The following is a 15893-nucleotide window of genomic DNA, read 5'->3' as shown; positions in this document are numbered from 1 at the left end:
CATTGGGAGCGATGGCACCAATGTTGCTTCCTCCCAGGAAAGCGAGTTGGGTTGGGGGCTGAGGGATGTTGGAGATGGGTAGCCCCGTCGCTGGGTCCACCAAGTTGGGCACTGCCCCGCTCGCGCCCCCTCCGACGAAGTTGACCCACGCCGCGGGAGGCATCGGAGGGTCAATGTCGGCTGCGTTCGAGCCGCCGGGGTTGGTAGCCTGGTTGATCGTGGGTGGGGTCGCCATCGCGGCAGGCGCTGGCGGAGCTCAGCGGCGGGCTGCGTGCAGGAGCCGACGGCGACGGCCGCAGTGGGCAGAGGCGCTGGCTTTACGCCGGGCTTCAGCGACAGCTTCAGCGACAAGGGTCAGGTTCGTCACGCCGGGGGGGGGAAAGAATTTTTCCGCGGGAAAGAAGCTGCGAGGGGGCGCGCATCGGCGTCGCAGAACGAGGCAGAGGAGAGCGACGCGACAGAGGAAGAAGCGACAAGGGAGAGCACGACGAGAGGGGGGCGACCGCGAGGTGGCATGAAGGTTGGCGAGAATCGGCGAGAGACTGCGAAGAGAGATAGGAAGAGGCGGACGCCCAAGGGTGGGCGACGGCTAGCGCACCACACCCCTCTCCTTAAAATCCCTGTGTGGTGGCGGCGTGCCGTCCTTCCCCCCCCTTGGGTTGTCCGTTTTCTTTCTTTTGGGGGTGCGCATGAAGGCGTCCGTTTTAAGAGGTAGACGCCCGAGGGTGGGCGACGGCTAGCACCACACTCCTCTCTCCTTAAACTCCCCGTGTGACCTGTGTGGTGGCGGCGTGCCGTCCTCCCCATCCCTCCCTTGGGTTCGCTGTTTTCTTTCTTTGGCTTGTATTTTAAGAATTCTTTCTTTCTTTTACTAAATAAAACAGACACGCCAGACGAGGGGTGGGAGAAGGACAGGGTCCCCACCTGCAAGTAAGATCTTGAGTAAGGACGATCAGGGACACAGGGGAACGGGAGCGGGGAGAGCATCGCGACACGGAGGGGGCGTTTTTTGGTGCACGCCGCAATTCTCAGTGCGCGCCAGTCCCGTTTGTGGTTAAAAATTCTTTTTGCGGCCCGGGGCTGCGTGCGGCTTGGCGAGCCGGCAGCCGCTTGCTCGCTGCCACCTCGCTGCTACCTCCGTCGCCCTGGCCTGACAAATGGCAGAGGCGGAAGAAGCACGCCTGCGTCGCGTCATCGCCGCCGGCGCCCGTGCGGCTGCTCGCCTCGACACCAGCTCGACGAGCGCCAAGCTCAAGCAGGCTGCGGGACGGGTTGCAGCCGGCGCCACTGCACAGCACGACCTCGCGCTGCTCTGCTCGCGGCAAGGGCGCGGCTCTGAAGCAGATAGGCTTCTGCGGGCGTTGGGTATGCGCCACCGGCTTTCGGTCTCCATTTTCGCGCCGCCATCGACGGCGACGCCTAGCCCTGCTGGCCTCTGTGGTGCTCCAATAGTGCTCGACGGCGTGCTTCCGCCAGCCGTGATCGCGGGGCTGCAGCGAGCGCTGCGACCGGGAGCTGCCTTCTGGGAGGAGCACGGCTATCCCACGCCGTGCTTCTTCTCGTACCGGCACGACCTCACGGCCTCCAAACCACCGCTCCTCCTCGTCGAGCAGGCTGCCCGCCTGCTGCAGCCGCTGATGGAGCGGTCGCCTCGCGCTCTCAAAGAGGGAGAGCCGCCCCATCAGGCCTCGGGACCTCGTCACAACCCGAGGATAGGCACGCCGCCGACTTGTACCCGGGAGGCGGCGGCGGCGGCGGCTCGGCGGCGCCTCGCCTGAGGACGGTTGAGTGGTGGGCTCACACGCGGAGCAGCCGCCGCGCGCTCCACCAGCTGCACTTTGACCTCGACGAGGCGACGCTCCTCTCGGGCGGCGGCACGCGCCACCCCCTCGTCTCGTCGGTGCTCTACCTCGGCGGGAGGAAGGCGGCGCCAACCATGGTCACCACGCAGACGCTCGCCTCCGGGTCGGGCGACGCGGCGGCAGAGGCGACCCACTCCCGGCCCCAGGCTGGCCGCGCGCCGTCCAGCGCGTGGGTGACGCGGCGCACGTGTGCGTCTCCAGGCGAGCGCCTTCCTCGTCCGGCCCAAGGAGGGGCGGCTCCTCCTCTTCCGGGGCGACGTGCTGCACGGCGCACGAAGGGCCCCGCCCGTCCTCGTGCCCGCCGCCTCAGCCTCGAGATGGTTGCTGTGGCAGGCGTGCTGCCGGAGAGCCTCGCTCGCGGCGAGGGCGAGGGCGAGCGAGAGGAGGAGGGCGAGGAGGAGGGCGAGGAGGAGGGAGGCCGGCTGACGCTCATGTTTGGGTGGTGGGCGAGTCACTGCCCTCCCACGCCACCTCGCCTCCTCCTCCCCGCCCGCCACCGAAGGCCGCCGGCCCCGCTCTTCCCGTGCATGCGCCTGCCGGCCCCGGCGGCTTGCGCCGGCGCCACCTGCCCGGCGAGTCGAGCCCCCCCGGCGGCGGCAGTGCGCGAGGCGTGCCTCCCCACGCTTGAGAGCCGCTGCATAGGCGGCCCGCCGCGACGCGCGCTGGCGGAGCGTGCCGGGCTGGATGGCGGAGCTGGCGGCGCTGCCCGAGGCTGCGCCGACCGAGGCGGGGGAGGGAGGGGGGGGGGCTCGAAAGCGCGTGCGCGTGAGCGCGCAGGGTGTGGCGGGGGCGGTGCAGTACGTGGGCAAGGTCTGGTCGCCGGTCGCGCAGTCTTCGCCGCCAGGGGAGGCGGCGGCGGAGGCGTGGCGCCTCTCACAGCCACGGCCTCATGCTCCTCTCCCGCACAGTTCCGCTGGAGCCGTCGGTAGGCGCCGCGTCTGCTGCAGCGGCTCGGGCCGGGCTCCGTACAGTTCCACACGCTCTTCTTCCTCCGCTCCTTTGACGAGATTGAGGAGCTGGGGCGGAGGCCGGAGGAGCGGGACGCGGTGGTCGTGGCTGGGCGTGGTGGGGAGAGCGGGTCGGAGGAGGAGGAGGAGGGGATGGACTTGGCGAGCGCGCTAGCCTTGGCGGAGGAGCAGCGGGCGGAGGCCTTGCACCGGCGCCAGCGGCCCCGCAAATGATCTGAACTGAGTTGGGCCAGGTACCAATTTTGTCGAATTTATTTCAAAATTTACAGGCGCGGAGCGCCTGCGAAAATTTTGAAGAAATTTGCAGTCGGGCCTGATTTTCATCAAGATCTTTCACATTTGCGGTGTGGAGTTGGGGGGTGGGTTAGGTTAGGGTTATTAGGGTTAGAGGTTAGGGCTTAGCGTTAGGGTTAGGGTTAGGGTTAGGGTTAGGGTTAGGGTTAGTGTTCTTGTGTTTGTATGCCAGCGTTGCAGAGTTCTGCGCTGGGATCTGGCCCCAGCGCGGACGAGTAAGACTCAGCACCGCACGCTGACCCCACCAAATGCCGCCTCAGGGCGCCAGGCCGCCAGCCACCTCATACACGCGGCCGGCGCCCTCTCGCGGCAAAAGGGTCGAGCGAGCGGGCAGAGTCGCGATGTCTGCGCACCCGCGTGCTGATGGGGCGGCACACGCAGCGGAGAGAGGCCCTGTCGCGCCGCCAGTAGCGTTCTCCGAAAACTCCGCACGCCACCAATTGCCGCCTCAGGGCGCCAGCCACCTCTTACACGCGGCCGGCGCCCTCTCGCGGCAAAAGGGTCGAGCGAGCGCGGGCAGAGTCGCGATGTCTGCGCACCCGCGTGCCGATGGGCGGCACACGCAATCGAGAGAGGCCCTGTCGCGCCGCCAGTAGCGTTCTCCGCAAAACTCCCCACGCCACCAATTGCCGCCTCAGGGCGCCAGCCACCTCTTACACGCGGCCGGCGCCCTCTCGCGGCAAAAGGGTCGAGCGAGCGGGCAGAGTCGCGATGTCCCTGCGCACCTGGGTGTTCGCCGCCTATATGCTCTATCCTGTGCCAAGACGGACACGTTTTGACAATCAAAATCTACCTCAAAATTTGCGGCCGCCCCTCGAAATTTGCTGATCAAAATTTGCGGTGGCCCGGATCGAAACCTGTACTTTGGCCAAGAACTGAGTCGACGTCCGGAGTGCTGGAAATAAATAAATAAAAACGGACACCTCTACTGTGAGATGGGGGTAAAAAGGAACAGGACCCCGCCCTTGCGATCTTTGTGCAGGGTTCTTTGTGGGTGTGGTCGGCGGCGACTAGCCGGGGTCGTGTCCCCCCGATGCGCGATATGGGGCTTGGGGGAGACTCTCTGGTAGGGTGGTAGCAGCTAGCACTAGCCGTCTTCCACATGGTCCCCGTCGGGTTCCTGCTGCTCCTAATCTCTTCGTACATCCTCCTGCTAATCTCCGCAAAGTCCTGCTCCCTCCCTCGTCTCGCCCTGCGCGTTTGCTCCGCCTCCCCGTCGTCTGCCCTGCGTCTCGTCTGGCGACGGCGGGTCCTCCATTAGTCGGTTGAGGTCGCCGCCCTCCTCGTGCCTCTTCCCAACCTTCCCTCGGCGGCCGATGCCATCTGCTCCGGCTCCCCCGTCCCCGGGTCTGCCCTGCTCTCGTCTGCGCTAGTTTCTGTTTTGTCATCACCGGTGTCCGTCCTCTTCTTTCTCCTCTTCTTGTATGCTTTGTGCATCGCGTCGATTCCTTTTCGCGTGAGCACCACCCTGAAGCCCGCCCAGCAGCTGAACCGCTCCCTAAGTCGAAGGAGCATTATCAGTCTCACCCGCTTCGCGCGCTGCCCACTGTCTCCGCTCCCTCCCGCTTGAGCCGCCGGAGTGCTGGAGAGTCGAGTACGTTGTTATTATATTTAAGAGGTGATAGTCAACATGTACAGTCTGTTGCGGGCATTAAGAAAACAGGATCCCGCGGCACGCCGCCGTTTCTAAGCCTTTCCACCCACCCCACCCACCCCACGCCGTGGTTTCTTAGCTTCGGCCGGCACCCCAGGTCAGCCGGGATCTAGGAACTTTTAGGTAAAATGACAATAAGGAAGCGCTGGACCGATGCGCCAGTCAGCAGTCTTGGGATGACAGGAAGACGCACACACCTCCATCCACACCGCCCAGAACACCGCAGACTTGGGCAAAATGACAAGTGCGCGCGCCGCAGGCGAAGAGAAAATTTGAGCGGGGCTCCTGTTCACACTCGTGTGTGGGCCCTTTCTTGGGGCCGCGCCTGCGGCGCGCCGTGGTTTCTTAGATTTTCGCGGAAATTGCTTGGTAGGGTTTCTTCATGGGACGCTTTCTGAATGCCCGCAACAGACTGTACATGTACATGTGCAGATGCAGGAAGATGGCCGCTATATAGCATATACATAAATAAAAAATAAATGAGTGTGGGATAATCGAGCTACGCTGAGCTCACCTCATGAGGGCCCCGGACACGCGGTACGTAGGCGGGACCGACACGCGAACCGCCACCAGGCGGGCCGGATCGGGGTCCGGTGCTCGGCCTTCGCGCTTCGCTCTCGGCGCTCGGGGCTGCGGGCCGCTCTGCGGCGCGGGCGCAGAGGCTTTGTTACAACGGGCTGCTGCTGCTGCTGCTGCTGCTGTTGCGCCCCGGCTTGTGCTTGCTTGCGCGCCTCGTCTTCTAGGCGTAGACGCTCCGCACTTGGAGCCGGGCGGACTGAGAAAAAAGAGAGTGCACCTTAATTTGCGAGCCTCGCTGTCGGTTGATAGAGCAGGCCGGCTGCGGCTCCTGATGTACCTCCACTTTTGGGTGGCGGTCGCGCGCTGCCGACGGCGCTCGCCGGCGCTACGGCGCTCGCGGCGCGCTCGTGGCGTTCAGGGCGGCTCGCACACACACACACACACACACACACACACACACACACACACACACACACACACACACACACACACACACACACACACACACACACACACACACACACACACACACACACACACACACACATGCATGCATGCATGCACAGACACACAGCCCCTTCCCCTTCCCCCTCAAGACCTCAAGGACGAGGACACACACAGGACGCACCTCTAGCGAGGCCCGCATAGTATGTGGGAGACTCATGCCGCCGCCCCTGCCACCCCTGTGTCAGTGTGCCCGTGGTAGTGAGAGACTGCCGGTGAGAAGCCGGAGGAAGGTCGCCAGACTGAGATGAGACCGCCAGTGGAGTTGGGATTCCACCGTGCACCGCGCTGCGAGCCTGTCGTGTCCCTTGTCAGGAGCAGGAGAGCCCCACCTGTGCCCCTGATCGTCCTTCCAAAATCCTGTTCGTGCAGGTGTGGAAAAAAGAAAGAAAGAAAAAAGACACCCCAAGGGAGGGATGGGAGGACGGTACGCCGCCACCACACAGGGATTTTAGGGGAGAAGTGTGGTGTTAGCCGTCAGGTGTGGACCCTGTCTCCCCTATCTCTCGTGGCCCTTTTTCTTTTGCCGTCGCTAGCGGGGAAATCCCTCGCCACCGCCCTCAAGCATGATCCGGGCTCTCGTCGTCGGCGCTGGTGCAGCAGCCGTGCTCTACATCTACATCAACGAGCGCGAGTCGCCGATGAAGCTTCCCGTTATGAGCACAATAATGACGCCCATGTTTCGAAGGATGATGGCGTTCACCGCGGGCGGTGACCCGGCCAAGGACTGCACGCAGCCGGAAGTCGCCGAGATGGAGGAGAAGGCATGGAAGGATGTCGAGGGCAAAGACTGGCGACTCTACCAGAAGATGCGGCCATATAACCTCAAAAGCTTCACATCCAAAGCTCCAGCCAACGGGAGCGTCGCCCCGGATGGGCCTGCTCTCACGCTCGCGGGGAAGCCTACGTCCCTGCTGGCCGAGGTCAAGGCGCTCGGTGCAGCAAACGGGGCGGCGCACGTCGCTGTCCTCTTTGATTCCCTCACCTGCCCCATCTGGCGCACGTTTGCGGGTGAGCCGGCGACTTCCCAGACACGTAGGGCAGCAGCATTCACTCCGCTCTGGCTTAAACGGAATCCCGACCCCCAGGTGTCGATCTGACGAATGCGGCTTACGGGCTCCCCGTGCTGCACGTGTACGTCCTGGAGGCGCATGCCGTGGGCGAGTTTGACACGCCGCCATTGCCGCCGCCTGTGCAAATCAAGGAGGAGATCAAGGTGCACTCCTCGGAAGAGGAGCGGGCGCACGCCGCGGGGCTGGCAAAGGCGTTGCTCGAAGCGAAGGCTGTCCCTTCCCTGGCACACCGCGCAGCGCACCCTGCCCCAAGTCTCAGCGCGCCACGCCACGCAGGTGGGCGGCGAGGTGGCCATGATTCTCGACAGCATGTCGAACGAGCTCGAGCGCGCCTACGAGGCGCGGCCGTTCAGAGCCTACGTCATCGAGGTCTGCTCCCGCTTGCCCGAACCCCACTTGCCCCAGCCACCTCCATCCCGTCCATGGTGCAGAAACTCCTTCTCCCCGTCAGGTGGCGACGAGCAAAGTAGCGTTCGCCTCGGGCCCGGGGCCCTTCAACGTGAATGCAAAGGTCACCGGGCTGAAGGCTTTTGCCAAGAGCGTGCTTTCGTGAGCCGAGGCGGGAGCCGGTCGGCGGGTTTTCGTGGTTGCTTGAAAATGTACACTTGAGTTCATGTCACATGTGCATGCACATGCACATGTACATGTGTGCATGCGCACATGTCATGTCGAGATAGATTTTCAATACCTTAGCAAAGGGCAGGGTTCACCCACACGACAGGGTCCCGATCTCTCGTATAAGACAAAGTTCCAGAAAGAACGAAAGAAAAAAGAAAACGCACGGGCGGGCGAAGTTTGTAGCAGCCTCGCACTCGCACCTTTCATCCCGGGTGGCTCCTCTCGCTGCATGATTGGCGACAACTTCGAGTACTCCCTCGGCCCGCCGGACTCTGGGTTTTCGCTGTTCCTCGCCGAGCGCACCAAAAAGGTTCACTTTATTCGCCACGCCGAGGGCGAGCACAACGCGGCGACGGCGAGCAGCGGCTCGAATGACGTGCTCACTCGCGGTGACAATCCTGCGAGGGACCACCCGCTGTGGGACGCCCGCCTCACTGACGTCGGAGTGCAGCAGGCACACCGTCGCCGCTCGCTCCGCGCCGCCACAAATCCGACGCCGCCCTCACCCTAACAGGCGCAGAAGCTCAAGCAGCACCTCGCGAGCCGCCCAAGCGGCGGCCGCTCCTTCACCGCCTTCGACCTGGTGGTGGTGTCTCCGCTGACGAGGACGTGCGAGACCGCCTTCCATATCTTCGGGCCGGGCCGGCAGCCGGGCAAGCCCGGCTTCCTCTCAACGCTCGACGCACCCGACGGGTCCGAGGAGAAGCTCCGCGGCGAGAAGGTGCCGGCGCCGCGCATCCTCGTGCGCGAGGAGTGCCGCGAGCGGTGGGGCCAGTACGTGTGCGACGGCAGGCGCCCGGTCTCGAAAATCATGCCCGAGTTCCCGTCCTTTGACTGGTCCGAGGTGCCGTATGACGACGACCACTTCTACACGGAGGACGCGCGCGAGAGCGACGAGCACTGCTGCGAGCGCGGCATCGCGTTCCTGCAGTGGCTCAACAAGCGACCCGAGAAGTGCATCGCCGTCGTGACGCACTCGTCCTTCCTGCGCCACATCTTTACGCAGTTCGGCGGGAATCTTCACAAGGACGACCAGGACTCGCTGCAGCGCCTCGCCGGCAACTGCGAGCTCCGCTCCATCGTGATGTGCAGCCACGGGAATAAGGACGGCCTCGACGTCCCGCCGCTCACTTCGGACGCGCCGCGCTCGACGGTGCGGATCAGCAGCGCCACCGACCTGCTCGCCGGTGCCCACAACGCCCCGCCGTGAGCTCCTTTTAGAGCGGTCTGCTCCTGTGGCGGATCGACCTCTCACGGCCCGTGCGCGAGGATGAACGTGTGCGGTCGTACGAGTTCCGCCCACTCGCCGCGGCTGGCTGCTTTGGGTAGGAGAGGGTCGCCCCCCCCCAAGGCGGCAGGCAGCGCGGCATACTTCGCATATAATACGGTATTACGTGGGTGGGTTACACTTGTGTGAGGGTGCGGGATCGGCGGTTGTGCGTGTTGTCTCTCGAAGTATACATGTAAGAGCAGAAAAAGCACTGCACATCCACATGAGCCATACACACACACACGACGACATAAAACCGTGTCGAACACATCTACCATGTGTCGACAAGGTGTCACATACATCGCGCTCTCATCCGCACACACACCTCTGTGCCGATACCGTGTACGATACATCGACGAGACACGCAGACTCGCTCGAGAAGTTACTGCAATGTGTAAACAGACTGAAGACCGAGTGGCGCAGATGCGTGCCACAACCATCCGCATCGGCCATTGCCATCTCAAGCATCGACCATCATCCCGGGTCCCATACAAAGCGAAAGCGCTGTAAGATCTCACAGCTTGCGCGGTGCCAATGCTCGCCGACGCGGTCGCCGCTCGTGTCGAGCTTGATGAACGACTCGGTCGATCCAAAGGCAGGCCAACTCTCCATCGGACGGCCTGTCTTGACGAAGCTGAGCCAGTGCTGCAGCATCCGGCGGCGAAGGGCGCTCTCCTCGGCGTCGAGGAGCGTGTACGGGTCGCTCCACAACAACTCAGAGTCCGAGCCGTGGTAAGCGCCGAGCAACGGGTCCGCCAGCCGTTCCCTCAGAGGAAACAGGAGCGTGCGAGCCCAGTCAGGCATTCGGCGCGTGTCAATGTCGACGATCGCTGCCGCGAAAACATAGCGGAAAACGCTGCCCGGCAGGCGAGACGCCACAGCCGAGGCGATCCTCCGAGTTGGGCACGCGTAGTAACCGTCGGTGCCGAGCTCGTAAAGCGCGTGCCTGACTGCGGGTGGCCCGAACCGAGCGGGTGTGTAGGCGCGCAACACGGCGTCCCGCTCCTCGGGCGACGCGCTCGGCAGGAAGCGCTCCAGGAAGCCCGCGAGGTCGTCCTTGGTGAGGGACGACTCTTGGAGCAGCCGCGGTAGCACCTCCCTCCACGAGTGTCTCAGGAAGACTGAGATGTCGTCCTTGGTCGTGCCCAGCAGCAGCGGCTTGGGATGGACGCGACCGGACGCGTACAGGCTCGCGAGTGAGGTGCCAGGTGGAAGCTCGAAGCCGTCGGCCACCGGCGTCTGCAGCGCGCGCATGCTTTGGTTGTACACGGGCGTCTGTGTATTAACCAGCATCTTAGGGTCCAATCCCCGGAGGCACGACAAGCGGTTGACTGCGCTACCGCAGCCAGAGAGGGCGGCAAACTGGTTCCCAGCAGCGAACGCCTCGGTCAGCGTGAGCGAGTAATCATTGCCAGACATGAGGATTCCCTGCGCAAACAGCCCAGACGAGCGCGGCAGCGCGAGGTGCGCGGCGACCGCCATGGCGCCGGAGGACTCGCCCATCAGGCTCACGCGCGTGCGGTCGCCACCCATCGCGTGTATGTTGCGCTGCACCCACTCCAGTGCAGCACGCTGATCCTGCAGCCCCTGGTTGCCGGCGGTGCCAGTCTCTGCCAGCAACTCTGGTAGCGCGAGGTTGCCGAAGACGCCGAGCCGATAGTTGACCTCGACGAGGACGGCGCCACCCGCACAGATGGGCTGAGGCCATTTGTCGCCTGCCTTGCCGTTGAGATTGGAGCCGCCGTGCAGAAACACGAGCACAGGCGCGCTGCCGTTGACGTCGGGCGTGTGCACCGAGACGGTAAGGCAGTCCTCGCTCGACTGGGTCTCGAAGCCCGTGTCCTCGATCCACCCGTCTGCCCACCCCGGCAGCTTGAAGAACTCCTCCAAGAAGTCCAGCGAGGGCTGCGTACAGCCTTTGATGTCGCTCACGCGCGCGTCCAGCGTACCTGCCCACGGAACGGCCGCAGAGGGCGGCCGGAAGCGCAGCGAGCCCGTCGGTGTTGCGGCAAACGGCACACCAAAGAAAGAGTTGCAGGCGCCGTTTGCGCGCCCCAGCACCTCGCCGGTGTCAATGCGCACGACTACCCCTGAGAGCTCCGGCGAGGGCTCAGGGGAAGGGACGGGGGCGTCGACCCAGTCGTCGTCGAGCGCTGCCACGGCGACAGAGGTGGGTGACTCGTGCGTAATGAGATGATCGAGCCGTTTGCTGCTCCAGTGCCGATTGTCCACCGCCATGTGGAGCGGCTGCAGCAGCGTCGTCATTTGAGATGTGAACGTCGTGTGAGATCGGGTGAACAGGGCGATGCTGGTGCCGACGAAAGCCAGGCCAAGGCAGGAGGAGAAGCAGCAATCTCCTTTGCCATTGGCGCTGTTGCGACCTCGATCGATCATTGAAGGTTGAAGTGAACGAGCGCGACATCAAAGCCGGTCCGCGGTCGCAACGTTTTGGCGCTTTGGGTGGTCCCCGCTCGCACGAGCACCCCCCAGGGCCCGTTCTTGTCAAAAAAACAACCGCGAAGGGTTTGACTAAGCAGCGCTCCAACATCTTCCAACATCGATTTAGCTGATGAATTTGGAATCTTTCTTTGACAAGAACGGGCCCAGGGTCAGGGCTCTCTTGCCCGTAGCCCGATACCGATTCTCCCCGCTGGGTGCGCTTCTTAGCTCCCCGGCCCTAACGTCGAATTGAAGAGGAGGAGGCGGCCGAGTCGGGGCGCGATTCGATGCTGGGGGCCATCGGGAGGGTGCAGGACAAGCTCGCCTCCGTGGTCACTCTCCCAACCATTATTGAGGTAGAGGATCGCTGTCACTCGCCGGTTCGGTGCAGCGGGCGACACATCCGAGTGTTGGCTGTAGCGTGCGCCAGCTGGATAGCGCGAGAGCATGATTCGGTCGGGGAGCCTCAACGCTTCGCCGCCAGAGCCTGCCGCCGCGTTCAGCGCCTCAACGACAAGTCGCAGCGCCAAGCGCAGCTTGTCCCAGCCCATTGTCGCATGAAGCGCCGCGACCCGCGCCACTAATCCCGTGCTTGGTTCGAGTGGCACCCATGCAATCAAATCACCACGCAGATCCACGTTCTTCCACCTCGCATTCCCGTCCAGCATGCGGGCGCCGGAGAGTGCTGTTGAGGGCCACGCCTGAACCGCACGCAGCATAGACAGCGCATGGGCCGCCGCCACCATGCTGTCCTGCCATCCAAATCCGTGAGACTCAAGGCGGCTCGCAAGCCGCTGGCTCGCTATGCCGGCGACCAGACCACCGTAGTCACCGCGGAACGCTGCTTTTGGCGCCGGCAATGGGGACGGTGGTGGTGGTGGTGGCGGCGCCGGAAGTGGCGTAGCCCGCGCCGCAGGCATTTCCACTTCATCAGCAGGATCAGAAATAACCCAATCGCTGCCCCCGTGCGAGCGCACGATGCCAATTACCGCGGCGTCGAGAGCCTCGCGGCCCACAGCGATTCGGTCTCCCCACGCGGCGTCCGCGATGGGAAGCGCGTAGTGAGCCACGCCCACCTCCGCAGCAAGCGCCCAAAAGTGGCTGAACCCGCATTGCGACTTGCCACACACGTTCATCTCGCCCCTCGAACGTCCCACGACGCAAGGCGCGATATGGTTGTTGAAGCGTGCCCTGGTTGGCAGCAGCTCGAGGACGGCTGACTGGCGGGACATGAAGACGAGGTTCGTGAGTCCGGCGCCGTGCGCCCCGAGCAGAACGTGCGCCTTCGAGAAGATCCACACCTGCTCCGCGGCCGGCAGCAGGGCGGCCCGCAAGAGCAGCAGTTGCAACTTTCCCTCGCGATGAAGCGACGCCGCGATCGAAGTTGCGTGCGTTTCTGTGTCTGCTAGGATGCGGGAGCTGGCAAAGGAGGCCTGTGCACTGCGGTCTGAGCGGTCCAGCAGGATGGCAAACCGGTCGAGCGATGTACAGTCCCCGCCTGGCGCCGCCGCGAAGCAGCGCAAAGGCTCGTCGGGCCTCCGAAAGGAGAGCACTGGCACTTGCCGCGACGGAAGGAGGAGCCGGCGGACGCTGAGGTGCGCCGCGCTCGCGGGGAGCGGGAAGCCCGTGCTGACGAGAAGCTTGAGGCGGGCGGCGCGGTAGACGCAGCAAGGGTCGAACGCGATCGAGCGGTCCTCGAGGTGCAGCGCGGCAATGGCGAGGCGCTGGATTGAGGACTGATCATATAGGAGGAGCCGATCCCCGTAGCCAGCTGTTGCGTGGGCGGCCAGTATGATGTTGGGCAGCTGTTCGGCCAAAAAGTGAAAGTGGTTGAGGGCGAAAGTTCCCTGAGGTATGACCAGGTCATCTACCTCCACCTGCCGCGCGCTCCATGGGCAGGCGGCCGCCAGTCGCGGGGCAAAGTGCTGCAGCTCGTCGTACAGGTTGAGGCGCTCCACTGCATTGGATCCAGAAACTTGAGGCCACTTTTTCCACGCTGCTTGGGCAAACGGCAGGAGGGTCGGTGCAGGCAGCCTCGGTGAATCTACTGACAGCAAAGTGGTCAATTCGACGCATCCGCGGACGAGCGGGCCGGGGTCGCACGGGACTGTGTTTGGAAAGAGCCGAACCGCATCCTTGTGGGTGAGAGCGTGAGCCGCGAGGGTGCCAATGACGTCTCCTTGGCTCGTCACAACGACGCCTTCAAAGGTGGCGGTTGCGTTGACCGCTCCTATCAGCGCGTGTCTGCGAAGCACTCCTGCGCGAAAAGTGCATGCCTCGGTCCGCTGGAGCGTGGCGCAGTGAGATGTGCTGGCCGACAATGCGCCGACAAGGTGCGGGCGCTCAAAGGTCTCGGGTGCGGGAGAGTCAAAGGAGCGTATCAGCTCGAGGCCATGGGTGGATAGACCCGCCGCGGAGCTCGTCGGAGAGACGGAGAGGAACCGCAAGCGCTGAATGTGCTGAGAGGGCTCCATTCCCTCCTGCCGATTGACTTACGAACGTTCCGAGGGCGGAAAATGGCCAGAACATCGGCCCGCGAGGTGGATGCTAGCATGAGCCTGATGCGGCCAGAAATGCGGCCGACGCAATTCCTGCGGCTATTGTACCAGCCCTCGGAGGCCAGCCCTCCAGTCGCTGCCCGCAAGACCAGCTCGGAGTAAATAAATAGAGCTGGCATCTCCAGGAGAGATGGGCGAAAAAGAAAGAAAGAAAACAGAGATGCAGGGGAGGGATGGGAGGACGGCACGCCGCCACCACACAGGGATTTTAAGGAGAGGAGTGTGTTGCTAGCCGTCGCTCGCCGATTCTCGCTGCAACCTTCGTGCCCGCGGTTGCCCCACTCTCATCGTTCTCTCTCCTGTCGCTTCATCCTCTGTCCCTTCGCTCTCCTCTGGCTCTGCCTCGTCCTGCGACGCCGCCGCCGCCCTCCGATCCCTTGCTCTCGCGGCTTCTCCCGCCTCTCGGCGCAACTCCGCCCTCCGGCGTATTTTGGCCCCTCGAGTTTATCGAGCTCTCCTCGCGCAAGGACGACTGTTCTGACACCCACCCCAGAGATGGGCGAACTCGTCCGCAGTCCCGCTTTTTCTTTGTCGTGTCGGCCCTCTGGCCATGCTGCTGTTCGCCTGGGTCTCGCTGGCTCTGATTTCTCCTCGCGCGGACGTGGGCTCTGCTGCTGCGCTACCAACTTCCTTCCTGTCGGACGCTGCATTTTCCAGGGCACAAGCCGCTCACCGCAATATCGGGCGGCTGCGCGGCTTCGCTCCGGCGGCTTTTACGCGCTCACCGCCGGAGGTTGCCTTTTCCGACGACATTTCGCTCGTGTCTGACCTCGGCATCCGCCCGCTCTGCCTCCCGTCTCCCGTCTACCTCGCTTCAGCCCTCTGTCCGACCGAACTGCAGGCGTAGACCTCGCCCGGGGCCGCGAGGCCTATCTCTCTCTTTTCGAGGTGTGTGCGCCCACCTTCCCCTCCCTCGGCCCGCCCACCCACTCACCGTCCCGCTCTCCCGCCCCAAGGCGGTCGCGGCGCTCAACACGTCGCCCCTCCTCGACGTCGCCGGTCTGCGTGCCGGTGAGTTGCAGTGCGACTACTCGATCGGCCCCGACGCCGTCTCCGTTCGATGGAGCGCCCCTCTCACTCCCGCGTCCACCGGCATATCCGCCGCACTCCCCGCCGCCGCGCTCTCCGGCATCTCCACCTACACGCTCGCCGCCGACGGCCGCCTCTGCCGGCACGAGCTCTCCAACCTCCGACTCAACGGCCGCCGACTGCCCTCGTCGACGCTTGCCGAGTGGCTTCGCCTCTACCGCCGCTCCTCGCCCGCCTCGCCGGCAGAGGCGTTTGCCACAGCAGCCGAGCTTCTCGCGGCGGTTGGCGCGGAGGCGCCGCCGCCGCCGGCCGCGCCGCCGCCGGCCGAGGGCGGGGGCGAGGGCGGGGAGGGCGCAGAGGCGTCCGGCGCAGAGGAGCCCTTCCCTCCTTTGCCGGGCTCGGAGGAGTGGGCCGCTTACGAGGCGCGAGATGGAGCCGAGATGGAGCCGAGATGGAGCCGAGCATCGAGCCCCAGGTGCAGGCAAGGTAGACCTCGGGGGTCCTTGCGTGTCGTCGAGCAACCACGCCCGCCGCCCGTCTCGCCACCCACGCCCGCCTCGCCGCCTGTCTCGCCGCACCACCGCCCGGCAGCAGAGCGCGCTTCATGTGCCGCCGTGTCGTGGCTCTAGGAGCTGCACCTCGCCGCCGCCGCCGTCGAGGCGGAGCTGCGCGCGCTTCTCGCCGAGGGCACGGCGCCTGACGCCGGCCGGTATGCCCCCGACCTCGAGCTCCTCGCCGCCGCAGCAGCGCCGCTGCTGCGAGGCAGGGGGGCCGTACCTGCAGCTACTAATCTAAGAATTTAATTTAATTTAATTTAATTCTTAGTAGGCAGGGGGCCGTACCTGCAGCTGCTCGGCTCCGCGCGGGCCGCCCACGCCGCCGCCGCCCTCTCCCCCCTCCTCTCCCACGCCTTCGACTTCCAGCTCGAGCACCGCGGTGCTGCCCCCCCCCCCCCCCCCAAAAAAAAAGCTCTAAACCCACAAAACACCCCCCGGAAAAAACCCCCCAAAACCCCCAAACCCGGTACCGAAACCCCGGAAAAAAACCCTGGCCCTGACCCTTAAAGGGGCGCCGGCCCCAAAAACCAAAAAAAAGGGCCCGGCGG

The 15893-nt window shown here is 64.4% G+C and overlaps 5 protein-coding genes across 5 annotated transcripts; 3 read left to right on the top strand and 2 right to left on the bottom strand.

The window, feature by feature from the left end:
• Window positions 1-1157: 1157 nt before the first annotated feature.
• On the top strand, window positions 1158-3043 carry EMIHUDRAFT_97804 (hypothetical protein; the record flags this gene model as incomplete). Its single annotated transcript, XM_005791996.1, has 6 exons — window positions 1158-1645; window positions 1717-2051; window positions 2196-2304; window positions 2365-2461; window positions 2505-2672; window positions 2792-3043. The coding sequence occupies 6 exons, from the start codon at window positions 1158-1160 to the stop codon at window positions 3041-3043; spliced, it is 1449 nt and encodes a 482-aa protein (XP_005792053.1).
• Window positions 3044-6510: 3467 nt separating this feature from the next.
• Window positions 6511-7488, top strand: EMIHUDRAFT_420785 (hypothetical protein). Its single transcript, XM_005791995.1, has 4 exons — window positions 6511-6812; window positions 6890-7083; window positions 7151-7243; window positions 7326-7488. The coding sequence occupies exons 1-4, from the start codon at window positions 6554-6556 to the stop codon at window positions 7425-7427; spliced, it is 648 nt and encodes a 215-aa protein (XP_005792052.1). The 5' UTR covers window positions 6511-6553; the 3' UTR covers window positions 7428-7488.
• Window positions 7489-7721: 233 nt separating this feature from the next.
• Window positions 7722-8702, top strand: EMIHUDRAFT_62750 (hypothetical protein; the record flags this gene model as incomplete). Its single annotated transcript, XM_005791994.1, has 2 exons — window positions 7722-7937; window positions 8007-8702. 2 exons carry the CDS (start codon window positions 7722-7724, stop codon window positions 8700-8702), a joined length of 912 nt encoding a protein of 303 aa, XP_005792051.1.
• Window positions 8703-9236: 534 nt separating this feature from the next.
• Window positions 9237-11027, bottom strand: EMIHUDRAFT_200171 (hypothetical protein; the record flags this gene model as incomplete). Its single annotated transcript, XM_005791993.1, has 1 exon — window positions 9237-11027. The coding sequence occupies one exon, from the start codon at window positions 11025-11027 to the stop codon at window positions 9237-9239; it is 1791 nt and encodes a 596-aa protein (XP_005792050.1).
• A 398-nt stretch (window positions 11028-11425) lies between these two features.
• On the bottom strand, window positions 11426-13675 carry EMIHUDRAFT_200170 (hypothetical protein; the record flags this gene model as incomplete). Its single annotated transcript, XM_005791992.1, has 2 exons — window positions 11426-11953; window positions 12152-13675. The coding sequence occupies 2 exons, from the start codon at window positions 13673-13675 to the stop codon at window positions 11426-11428; spliced, it is 2052 nt and encodes a 683-aa protein (XP_005792049.1).
• Window positions 13676-15893: the final 2218 nt, after the last annotated feature.

The sequence above is a fragment of the Emiliania huxleyi genome, assembly GCF_000372725.1.
Source record: "Emiliania huxleyi CCMP1516 unplaced genomic scaffold EMIHUscaffold_11, whole genome shotgun sequence".
NCBI classification, from domain to species: domain Eukaryota; phylum Haptophyta; order Isochrysidales; family Noelaerhabdaceae; genus Emiliania; species Emiliania huxleyi.
Note: the sequence above shows the minus strand (reverse complement) of the source record. Positions and strands in the feature narration are given on the sequence as shown.

Bases quoted from the DNA above. Each gene is read 5' to 3' on its own strand.
- EMIHUDRAFT_420785 (XM_005791995.1), top strand. From the start codon at position 6,554: ATGGAGGAGAAGGCATGGAAGGATGTCGAGGGCAAAGACTGGCGACTC. The intron at 6,813-6,889 runs GTGAGCCGGCGA...CCCGACCCCCAG, and splicing joins CATCTGGCGCACGTTTGCGG to GTGTCGATCTGACGAATGCG. The intron at 7,084-7,150 runs GCTGTCCCTTCC...CACGCCACGCAG, and splicing joins AGGCGTTGCTCGAAGCGAAG to GTGGGCGGCGAGGTGGCCAT.